The sequence below is a fragment of the Ceratosolen solmsi genome, unplaced genomic scaffold (assembly GCF_000503995.2).
Source record: "Ceratosolen solmsi marchali unplaced genomic scaffold, CerSol_1.0 scaffold48, whole genome shotgun sequence".
Taxonomy (NCBI): Eukaryota; Metazoa; Arthropoda; class Insecta; order Hymenoptera; family Agaonidae; genus Ceratosolen; species Ceratosolen solmsi.
The window spans coordinates 2,091,866-2,104,958 of NW_011948440.1; the positions used below are offsets into that span (position 1 = coordinate 2,091,866).

At 41.0% G+C, this 13,093-nt stretch overlaps 1 protein-coding gene across 1 annotated transcript in view; it reads right to left on the reverse strand.

Moving 5' to 3' along the window:
- The window catches only part of pdm3 (POU-domain protein pdm3), a 191,320-nt gene that overhangs the window by 48,106 nt on the left and 130,121 nt on the right, over positions 1-13,093 (reverse strand). Inside the window, exon 2 of the mRNA XM_011503827.1 lies at positions 5,899-5,958. Coding sequence (XP_011502129.1) covers positions 5,899-5,958 — 60 coding nt within the window. The remainder of the gene's footprint in view (positions 1-5,898; positions 5,959-13,093) is intronic.

Below are 13,093 nucleotides of genomic sequence, written 5' to 3' on the forward strand. Positions count from 1 at the left end.
TATATATATATATATATATATATATATATATATCTTATACAAACCAACTATCCGCGTTAGAAGGTCTCGCTCCCGCTTACTTCAGCTACTCTCTGCCGCTGGAATCCGAGATGCCCTTACTGGATTTTACTATGTACAAGTAACTTCTAGGGCCGTGCTAACTCCTAGCGTACACAACGTAGTCACTGTAGAATAGGGGAATATACGACATATATAAAACATTTGGCGGCTCGCCGAATCTTCGTACGTTCGCCTCCTCGAGTTGTATGGACCAAATCTCTTATCGAGTGCTCTTATTCCTTCTCTCGCCTTCAACTTATCCCCTTATTCCCTCGTTTTACTACCCGATGGATACGGCGAGGCAATCTTACCGAATTAGACGTTCGATTGACGTTAAATATACTTGCCTTATATTAGCGACTAAGATTTACGTATTACGAATAAATTCACCGATACGGTTGAATGGCGAAAGCTATAAAGCTATTAATAAAGTAATCGCCTTAAAAAAAAAAAAAAAAAAGGCAAAGTGCTTCAACGGCTTCGCGAGATCGTCAACTAGGAAATGTATAATCGTTGCGCGTGTGCATTCACGAATTATACACTGGGACATTAGTTTTGATAAATCGACAGACCGTAATTAACTCCCGATCGACAACCGCTCATAATGAAACATTATCCACAGATAATGCGAAGCAATATCTTAAGGATCGCGAGTCAATGGGCATACTTAGTTTTCTCTAAGCTCAAACAACTATTGTTTCAATATCTTCCTGCCATGTGTACATGAACAGCAGCGTCTTCAAAATCCAAGAATAGCAGCGTGTATTTCAAGATGAATCGAGCGGTTATGCGTAAAGCGTGCTTAGCAAGGACTGTGAATGTGGATTCTGCTGCTCGACGAAAGCGACGTCTCTCATGCGCTAATTTATTCATTAAAGTCAATAGTACCGAGAGGAGAGGGGTTGCTTGTAACTCGCAAACTCCTCGACTTTACTCTACGGATGACTTTCTATTACGTACGTTAAGTAGCTTTGTCAAATCGGACGTTTTGCTTATGTACGCTTTAGCCCGGCAGTTACAACTCCAAGCACCTATAAGATGCATACAATTCCGCTAGAGAGTTAATTAATGCGCGAACCTTTAACGTTCATTATTTTAGGCTTTTCGAGTTTCCCCAATTAAGCATATACCGATTCACTACAATTTCAGACTCGTTCCAAAAATACATTCAAACACCAATTAAATGAAAAATGTGATTAAATAGTTTGTAGTGCCGTGATTTAAGCTGTGTAATTAAATATTGTCGGTAATATGTTATTTCGACATTTATATGTATATTATATCTCATTTACTCGTAATACGCTAATGACTTTAAATGCTTATTTGGATAATTTATTTTTGATAAGTTGCCTACTTCATTTTGCCCAATGTTGAGCCTTACGTTAAGAAATATTTATAATCATATGTATATATCATAGTTTAGTATTATAAAGAACTTTTGCGTGTCAACAAATATTTAAGGACTGCAATTTTTATATTTTTAATGGAAGCACACGATATCGTTCATGAAATTATTATTAACATATCCCATTATATTGTCCATAGATATATATATATATATATATATATATTTTTTTTTTTAGTAAACGACATTAGTCATTGATCTTACAAAGCCGTTTATCGAAACACTCGGTATAGAACATATCTCTTCATTTAACCTCAACTGTTCTTTAAATACGAAATAAACGATTAATAGCCAAGAAAGTTTTAAGAGATGAATTAACTATTATTAAGCTTTCGCAATTATCGTATATAGAGTATATGAAATGTCATCTTGAATAATTTTAACCCCGGCTATTGCCTCCGTCAAATATAGCAAATTCGATTCCCTTATCTATTTAAGCACCGGGCAGAGTCAGAACTAGCATATCGGCGTGCAAAACCAAAATATAATAAAAAATATTTTCCTCTATTATACAGAAGTGCGCCTTCGGTATTCGGTATATAATCGCATATTCAACCTATTAATTTTAATTTACCTCCAGCCGACTCTCCCTCTCCATATCCCGCGTATTCATAATATAAAATTCTAATTTCAAACTTATTATAACCTGGAAAAATAATCTAGAGGCTATTCTCATTAATCATGCAAGTTAGTTATGCTATCGGTAATACGCCAATCGACTATATTAAATCGACTAAAAATATCAGCGAGAAATCCGTCGATTGCCTCGCAACTTATAATGCACAGTTGCCGAATAAAATACTAAACGAGACCAGCGCCATTGCCACACATACAATGTATTCTTTAGGGCTAAGAGCGTAGCGCGTTTGAGGGCAAAAAGTACGGAGAAACGATAAAAGGGTGCGAAGCATGTAACGTGCATTACGCGCTGCTCTTTCCTCAGCCGCGCTTTACATTGTTGCTCGTGAGATTATGCGAGGCCGCGCAGACATTTTTAAAAAGCCCGCGCTCCCAACTCATCCCGCACAAAGCCGTGGGTGGCCGCTTCGCGTGTATGTCTAGAATAATGTATTTAGACGCGCTTTTTTCGCCGGTGCGCGCCCTCTTACCCTACCACCAGCCATTTCCAATGCTTTATGTGAAGTGCGTCGTGAAATCTCATTATATTCCGGGGTGAACGCGATACAGCGTCGCCCATTATACATCCGGCGCCCGAAACATTTGCCCGCGCGTCCACGCCACTGTCCTCCGACCCCGTTATTCTATTTTTTCTATTTTGTTTTTTGTTTCGTTTGCTCCTCATTTCGGCATGCAGCGGGCATTCCCGAAATTTATTCGCTCGTATACGGCGCGCGAACTCGCGCGGAAACTCTAATTTGTTTTAATGACAAACTGTAGTGTACGAGGGAGTGGGTGAAGGCGAAACGAGGAGGAACGAAGAGGAACGAGTGGAAAACGAGAAGGAGTGGGCGGAAGGTGGAGGAGGAGGATCGGAAAGATCGGAAGGATCAGGAGGAGCAGGAGAAACAGGAGGAGCAGAAGGGCAACGACGACGACGACGACGACGACGACGACGACGACGACCTATTACCTATGCGCGAGCATGAGAGGTAGGGTAGAAACGTTACGTCCGCGCTATTACCTATGCGCGAGCATGAGAGGTAGGGTAGAAACGTTAATCGCGTTTCGCGATATGTGGCCTTCGAGAGCCAATTAAAACGGCAAGCGCTCTTCTCGCGCAATCGGCGACGTCTAATTTTATTTCCAATAAAAATGCGAAAGACCAAGGGGGAGGAGAGACAGCAGGGACTCAAGGATGATAGGGAGGGTGGAAGGAAGGGAGATAGAGAGAGAGAGAGAGAGAGAGACAGAGAGAGAGAGAGACAGAGAGAGAGAGAGACAGAGAGAGAGAGAGAGAGAGAGAGAGAAGGTTGAGATAGAGGGGGAAAGAGAGTGATATGTCGAGAACACGTTTCATTACTTACGCGTGTTGCGAGCGGAGGCACAAGGGCGAGCGGTCCTGCGAAATTTTTCTCCGCAATTATAAATAGAACTTCCTCTGCGAGCGCGAGAACGGATGAAAATTTTATTTTACGCGTAAAGATGAATGTCTGCGAGAAATGAGCTAGGCTGCTGTATTTTCGTATTTTTTATTAGATTTCTACGAAGATATCGCTCGCGGTTATGCTCGCAAACTCAAAAACCAAATCTCACTTTCTATTCGAGAGAGGCCAGTGCTGCTGTTTCAATATTTTTATTTTTATTCTTTTTTACGCCCAGCCTCGTTTGTCTGTCGCGAATCAACAGTGATAAATAATAATGATTTGTGAGATGCGTATTTTTGGGGCTGCGCGATCGCTGACTATTAGCGACTGACGCAAGCGCCTAAGAAAGAGTTAAAACGGCCGTAGAAAATTTTCCATACCCTGTGATTTACACAAATTTGATAAAGTTGAATTTATCGAGGCTTATCGACGGCGAAGCCGAGTCTCTTTTCGCAAGCAGAGAAAAAGGTATGATGGTAAAAAAGCAGAATTTATCGAAAACGAAACATCGATTAACGTGAAAACGCGAAAAAAATAAAAGGGGCAACAAGAATAAATAATCGAATGAATAAATAAATAAATAAATAAATAAATAAATAGGAGAACCGTGGGTGATCTCGACCTAAGTAACATCCTTCTCTTATTCTCTTATCCTTCTCTTCTTATTTTTTTCTCTACATTTTCGTTTTTTGTTTTTTGTTTTCCATATTTGTTACTTTTAGTTTTAGTTTTTTTTCATTCGACCGATAAAAGAGAATAGATAAACTTATATAGACAAAACACAGCGGGCTGGGCACACGTACGTGTGTCGTGCACCATCGAGTTGCAGCCCGGGCGGTTGGATTCGCGCGCTCGCTTCATCTCTTTGTTCTCCATTTTACTCGGCTGGCTTCTCCCCCGGTTTCTATTCCAACGTATTTTTTTTTTTCCACGGCGCCCATAAGCACCTCCGCTTCCGTTTCACTGGCCGCCGAGCGATATTCACGTGCACGGAAGGGCAGGACGAGCCTGTATATACGTGCTCGTGTAAAATAAAAAAAGACAAAAAATAAAATAAAATGAAAAACGAGGAGGATGGGAGGAAAGGAGAAGAGAGCGGGTGAGCACGCGGGAAAAAGAAGGAAATGGCTGCTGCGGGTCTCGGGCGCGCACCAAATTCAAATGCATTCGACACCTCCCGCGCGCCACCCATCGAGGGGCCGTGAGCTCGAGGGAGACTCCGCGCATGTGAAAGAGCGAGGGTCTGTATCTCGACTATTATAGACGCGAGCGGCGATGATCAAAAAATTCGCTAAATAACAAAAGATTCCACGGATGGCGAGAGCCTCTCGCCTCTTTTTTTCGTGGATCAGCCAGCCAAAGCTTTTGCGGCAAGCTTTGACTCCCCGCCCCGAGCCGCCGACACCGCCCGCTACTATCCCGTCCTACCCTCGGGCTCTCTCCCCCCTCCCCCTCCCTCCCCCCTTCGCCCCTCTCCGCCCAATCCTCACGCGCCGCTCTACGATCCACCACCTTGTCAACGATGTGCCAGTGTACGTACTCATTGGCGGCCAAACGTATCACGCTATATTTAAAAATCGGCGCGCTCTCCTGGAAAGTATACATACAAAGAGCGAGAGCGAGACAAGCGGGCCATCAACTCCAAACGCACCCACACGGAGAGATGGACCATGCGCCTCGATGTAACGTAACATCAGGGTTTATTAAAATCCACGAGCAGAGGCGCGCGCACAGGTTGACGCGCAGAGACACGAGAGAGCCCATGGGCAGCGACACGTAACAAACAGATACGCGAGCCACAAATCCCTTGGCCAGCGCCGTACGAGACCCGCGCACATACGTAAACACGCGGCGCGTATGCGAGTCCCAGCACGGGGCGGGGGAGGAGATGGTCGTATTGTCATGGACGCCCTCTTTTTTTCAGAGGTTTTATTTCGCTCCCTCGGCACGGCTTCCACTTGATATTTCCTCCGTTCTTTCCCCTCGCACCACTTTTTTTCCCCTTGTTTCTCTTTTATCCCCACCCCTCCCCGCCCTGTCGGCGCGTGCATGAAATTATCATTTTAATAAATGCCCCCGGTGCAAGCGACGCGAACAACGATTCACGCTTGGCGTGCACTGAACGTAAACTGATACCATAAGATTTTAATGCTGCCGCTGCTGCTAATGCTCTTCACGAGTGGATTTTTTTTCTCGCTCCGTGAGCTTTGTTATGCACGCGCGATGGTAGAGAAACTAATGTGGCGAGCGCGGCGTTGGCGAGTCGTCCGATGAACCTCGATAAACTAGTGACAAACGCTTTATGAAATTATCTGTTCATTTACGCTAATGATGATTATTTCCAATGCTACAGAGTGTAGGATAGAGTAAAATAAAGTGGTACGTTACCAGTGAGTCTTTTCCATTTAGTAATGAGTCGGATGAGTGCGGCCCGTTCGGATAACTCACCTAAAACGGTAAAGAATACAATTTTATATTATATGACGGATTTTATGACATTTGCTTAGGGATTATGACATTTCTTAATTCTCGCTCCGTACTATGCACGCACGTATAAGCAATGCGTGGGGGATCGCAGCAAATGCGTACACGTGTGTGCGGGCCTTACTTTCTTGATTATTATACATAAGTCTTAATATTTTAAGAGAAATTTCTTTATGAATATATTAAAACTTAAAATATACTTGCTTATTATTTTTAATTTCAATGTGCCGAGACACCTTAAATTGTATTAACATTGCATTATGCATTATGTTTCTTAATAAATGAGCATGTTTATCGTCGGCGTTATTATAGTTTCATCGTGAGTAAATGAAATAAATTAAAAATAAATCAAAACGAAGATTTTATAAAAAAAAACTTTTAACTTTAGTTTCATTCTTCCTCATGCAAATGTTACGTACAATTCGCATTTATACTTATGCAGATTATTTCACATAAATTCAGGAAGATGAAACAATTATTAAAGCACAAAAATTCACCAGCATTTTTAAACAATCAATTTTTTTGGATTATGAAGTTGAAAGCTACATTTTTCTCTGTATTTCAAAATACGGCAAACAAAAAATTTCAGGATACTTGAAATATACGAGTAATTTATTAACACTTTAATTCTGATCAAATATATGCCATCCGAATAACTCATTGCACAATAAATCGAATGGATAACATATACATTGATAACAAATATATATTGATAAAAGACGCTCAGTTAAATAACAACTAGTTATAAATATATAAATAAGCAAATAAATAAACCAACTAGAGATATGATATTATTAATTTTGATGATGAAGTATTTAAAGAATATAGTTCGAAAAAATATTTTATCCTAATTAATTTTATTTTTATTCTCGCTTAAATTCTAGCTTACGAGCTTATTTTACCCGCTTATTCAACACATTCTAATTACTGCCAATAACAAAAATTATTTTTGTATATAAGAATTTATATTTAAATGTACGGTAATTAATTACTTCGAACTATTTATTCCTTAATATTTTATTTAAACTGAAAACTAACCTCATTATCAAATAAGTAATCGCTCGCTCAATTTTACAAATTTTAAAATTGCGATTTTTTGTTGACTTTGATTAGCATTAATTGCTATTAAATATAATTTCAATATTAAAGGAAAAGTGAAACGGGAGTATACGTTGCTTCGAAAGTGTGAAATTTTGCTTCCGTAGGTCACTCGTTTTCATGGTACTTTAACGCAATGAAGGCAAAAATGTGCAGCTAAGGTTTCAACAGTAAACATACAAGTGATTTTCTCGGAGTGTATGTTTTACGCGTTCGCGTTGATACCATAAGAATTTGCTTTATGTAACTACTTTTTAAATGAAAGTAAAATCAATAAGGATTAAATATTAAATATAAAGACATTTGCACATTACGCCCTACAATCGTATTATATATTATCTAGAGTGATATTAACAGATAATTATTAAACAAGTTTCATACTCCAATATAGGTTTTTTTTTCTTTTAATATATATATATATATATATATATATATATATATGGCACATATGTTATTATTCTCGGTTAAATGTAGAAGTAATAATTAGAAAAGACGATATTCTTAGCCACTTGAGCTGTCTTTCATAAATGCCATTCTACTCACATTGACATGATCATTCAGCGATTAATCCAACGAAATGTTCCAAAATTCTTTACATGCGCTATATTATTCGAGTCACCGCCTGAAGAACAACAAACTCGCGTCAAAAGAGCCTTTTTGTTAAAAAAAAAAAAAAAAAAAAAAAACTATTAAGATAAAGAAAATAGCGAGATAAAAACCACAAGTACGGACAAAAGTAGAGAGTGAATGGAGAGTATGGAGGGGTTGGTGAGTCGGGGCAGACTAGGGAGAGTGGCTGAGAAGGCGGAGGAGGAGGCTGGAGGGGTAACGTCGGCTGGACTCGGGAGAGGTGTAGGCGAAAAGCGCGATACTGGTCGCCTTTGTCTTGCAAAAAAGTCGCGAGCAAATATATCACAGCAAGAGCCGCGGGCATTGTTTCACTCCTCGCATAATTACTGCGAGTCGTGTTTTAAAGTTAAACTTCAACCTAAATAAAGCTTAATGTTATTATATTGCGAGGGCGGTGAGACTAAGGGGTGGGAGGAGCCCCAGCTCCCGGTCATTATGCAACACCTAGGTGCCACTTTCAAATGTCGTTACACGTATGCACCGAGTGTGTATGAAACCGATCGTTTTCCCGCGCTCGCTTACTTTTCGCGCGCAATTTTCAGCTTAATTCGATTCGCAGCCCTTATTTTCCACAGAATATCCTCACGGTGGCTCGCACTTATCTCTCCCGTTTGCGCGCAGCTAACTGAATTAAAAATTTTTCCTTTTAACGGTAGAGATCATAAATGGAAATCAGTTGCTAGTACTCGCTGTAATTACCCTATCGTCCGGGGACAATATGAAGACGAATGGACGATTAATGGGCGTTAATTAAATATTTATGCAATCGATTGATGCGCGCCTCTTTGGCATCCCATTGGCATCGCGACGCATCGACAAGGACACGCTAGAAATTAAATAGCGCCAAGTGTCGCGACATATCAACACGTGTATTTAAGCGATCTAATTACACTCTCGCCAAAACAATGCATGGGCATTTAGGTGAATTTAATTTCCTCGGTAAATAATACAATAAGATTTATCTTACAGCTGATATGAAGCTTAGACCTTCGTTAGTAAATATTCATAGGGAAAGGTTAATTTAATAAAAATTATCATAATTTATTGCGCAGAGGTCGGATAAGTTTGCGTTTTAAGATACTTCACAAATCCTACGCACTCTCATAAAATATAGATAGCGTACTTTTTATCTGCATAATTTAATGCTCACCCATACAAATGGAAAGCAAACAAATTCCGATTGAAATGGGATTATCTTTGTAAAATAATATTAACGAAAGCGATGAAAATATTTGCGAGAGGTATCATTTTTATATAAATTAAAATGATAAAACAAAGGAAAACCGAAAGAACAAAAAGTATTGTTGCAAATCATAACGGAGGAGTATGGTAGGCGCATCGACGAAACAAACGGCTTATTCATTGCACTCTAACAATGTCGAATAATTTTTGAATCCGATCGAAAGGACATGGTGCGCGAGCCTCTGAATTCGCCGCCGGCTATTCGCCAAATGTGAGCAGTCGGTAAAATCGATAAGACCTCCTCACCTCCTAAACAGCGCGACATTCCTCGGAATCTCCAGTGATAACGGCAACCTCCAATAAATACGAACCCCTTATATACCCGCCGTTAAACTTAACGTTTATGAGGATTCCGCGTCATTCGAACGCCCCCTTGCGTCACTCTCGGCCCATTCGGAATTAAAATCAGCTCCCATTTCTACGACACTCCCGGCTCCCTTCTGTATTCCCATCGACAAGGCGCGATAATTGTGGATGGTGGGGAGGGGGAGGGGGTATAGGTGATGGGGGTGGAGGGAGGGGGGATATACCGGGTAGGAGGAGGAGGAGGGCTCGGTTGGCGCAAAAATTCGTCAAAAGGCCCGAGTCTAGGAGCGTAACGCTGAGCCCGGATACAAGTAAATATGTTTAACGTCCAGGGTGCGCGTGGACCGCGCGCGCGTACATTAACACGGCACGTCAATTATACCTATTCTCAATATCCATAATTATAATCGGTGAGCGAGTAGCAGTCAGCCAATTTCCTCGTATTACCCAGCCTTACCCTATCTGTCTGGCTCTCGCTCTTTGTGAGCCTCCGTGAATGGCGGGAGCCCAAATGAAATGACGACGTTCATTTGCAAACGTGTGGGAGTGCATTATTTTTATTGAGTTTATTAGCGGCCGAAGTCGCCCGTGTGCGAGCGTATGGTTATGCATTTCAAAATATCTACACGCGCCTCTTTCAGCCCCACATTTATAATACACATTTGCAGAGGGGTCGTCGCTATGAGAGAAGGACGGCGAGCGATGGGTTACCTTGTTGCGGAAGGGAGGCTGAAAGGGAGGACGACGATGATGCATCCCCCGAGAGTGGATCGATTGAATTCGTTGTGTGCTCTTTGAAAATACACTCGGCGTTGACAAAAAACACGATTGTACGTACGAATGAAAGTACGCGAGAGATAGAGAGACGCAGGCACAATAATATGAGAAACGCGAGACCCAATGCATCTTATATTAATGCCCTTGCTGAGCCGATTCTACATATCCGGATAATCGGGCGAACCGTGGCAACACGACGATTAACTTTTTTACTTAATTTCGTTGCTCGCAGGCTACGAATTCCCAAAGCTATGCATTTCGCAAAAATTATTGTATGCGATGCGCATTAACGGGTTATTAACGGTGCGCTAGTTGTTATGAGCGCGGACCGGACTGAATTATAAAATAAATATATATATATATATATATATATATATATCCGGCCATAATAAGTTTAATTTATTAAGGTTTCGAACTTGGTCCGATGATAGATATTGCCGATGCTACTTTCACATTTGAATTGCGACGTAATTGATAATATTATTTATCGAGGTAATCATAAGTAGTTGCCGTATTTTAATATAGCTTTTATCAAATAACTTTCAACTGACCTACATTAATTTACATTACAAACTTTATAAATAGATTTATTTTTATACTATCGTGACCATAGAAAGTGAAACAGTGCATGAGTGGTTTTTTTTTTTTTTTTTTTTTTTTTTTTTTTTTTTTTTTTTTTTTTTTTTGTACGGACATACACATCATCAGATATCATAAATCTTGTTTCAAATTAATGTTCGGAATTATTAAAAGTTTTATATTTCTTAATATAAAAATTATACGACTCTGTATGATTGTTTATAATACATGCTGCATATAATAATAATCTATGCATTCGGTAATTTTTTTTAGTACAGCTCCTTGATGTTACAAAATTGCCGTGTGCTTCGCGGTACCTCTCATACCTTATATAAATTAGAAAAAAAAATCAAAGTTCCTCTATACGATCACTTAATATAATTTGTTCGTATAACAATATTTTACAGAATTATGAACTTTCGATGTGGCTCGTGCTCAGTTTTCACTAGTTTTATTAACTACGAATCTAATAATGACATCATCGTAGCATTAAAAAAGTCCAATTTATTACAATCGCGACGAGGCAATAAATAAATGTACGTGTGCATTTGTAGTATATTTGCTGAATCGACGTGCGCGTGTAGCCCGCATACACGGGGGCACACCTACGTACACTACATGCCATAAATAACAACCAATCCTTGAATGTTTCTCAGTCGATCAAGAAATTGTGGGTAAACGTTACATTTACGCATATACTTCCGTATATCACTGTAAATTTCCATAATCATAATACTCCTATCAATACGTACAAGTGAGCTTTTTTACGGATATGCTTTTAGCGAATAAATAAAAATTATCCTCACATTATTAAGGAGCATATTACAAATGTCAATAAATATTATATGCATACTTTCCAAACTTAAGGAAAAAACTTATTACTTAGCTTTAAAAATTTTTATAATTTTTTTAGAATATTTTTAGAATTTTTCGCCTCCTGAGGTAATTCGCAATTATACGTATAAATTTCAGCAGATGTTTCTGAAATTGAGTGATGCCACATAATCGTAGAAGAAAGGTATTACAAGAATGAGCAGAGGACGGCCCATAAAATAAAAGGAGAAATTTTCGCTTTCACCCCAACGATATCCAAACCAAAGCCGCACCTTTTTCCAGTAGCGCTTCACATACGATAGACATATGTAGCGTAGATAGACATAGCGCACATACGTAGGAAATAAACTGTTAAAAAATGGAAAGCTCCGACACAGGCGTACGCGGCTAGAAACAAACGGCTTGCGAGACTCGACTGTTACTACTGCGTCTATACGGTCGCTGCGTGTAAACCTTTCGCAGGCCAAACGACCGTAGAACTGTAAAAATCGATTTTTTTTTCTCGGGGCTAATGCGCAAGGGAAGAGACAAAAAGGGCGCCCGATAGGACGACCGGACTGATACTTTTTTTCAGGCGAATGGAAAGAGCGGGCGAAAACGACCGTACATTGTATACAGGCAGACGAGTGCACTGCCCCGACTATCACGGGGGCGAGAAAAGGTGGGTGCCATGGAGGGGACTAGAGGCCAAAACAAAAAAGCGATCGCGACAGTAAAATCAGCCGTTATAGTGCGTGCGAGTGCGAGCCCTTGGCGCGGCAGAGTCCGCGGTATGCAAATCGTAGCTAACGGGATAACGCGCCGGCGATTATACGAGGAGGGCGTACACAGAATGACGGCAGCAAGGGAAAACAAAAACTTTTTTTCCTACGGGAAGGAGAGCTCGGACGATTCTGGGAGAGAGGGAAGGTGGGAAGGAGAGAGAGACTCTCTAGGTGTGTGTGTGTGTGCGCGCGCGCGCGCGTGTGTACGTGTGAGGGGAGGTGGTGATGGAGGAAGTAACCCTGGCAGCCTCGTAAAAATCCGGGCCTGCCAATCGGCTGCATTGTGCTTACGATGCCGAACAATGCGACTGCAACTCCTGCTGCATCAGGTATAGAGAGAGTCGACGGTGGTCGTACGTATGGAGGGTCGATCGCCGTGCATTTTTACCTCGCGATTGTCAGCGCATTGTTGGGCTTTGCGAATTGCGTTTCTACGACTTTTTGCGAAACGACGATCCGCGCCGTTACGGGCGAGAAATCGCCCCCACCCCAGCCTACCACATCCCACCCCATCACACCTCGTTCCATCCACCAACCACCCCACTCGAGCTTTCATTTCAGTCATATTTTTTTAAAGTATCAGAAGGTAAAAAAAAAATAAATAAATAAGGGGCGGGAAGGGGTGGTGGGGATGGACGAGTGGCTGAGCGGTGTGAGAGAGAGAGAGAGGGGGGGGGGAGTGAAACAACAGTCCACGGGTGCACCGTGTTTTTTTGGCCCTCCTTTGCTTTTATTTCTGACGCGCGGCAACTCGCGTTAAATGCGCATATTTATAGACACCCTCGGATCCCTCCCATCCCAATCAGCGCCTGTACTCAGCCTCATTCCCATTATAAGCTTCTTATATTGGCCGATATTTATTGCGGCGC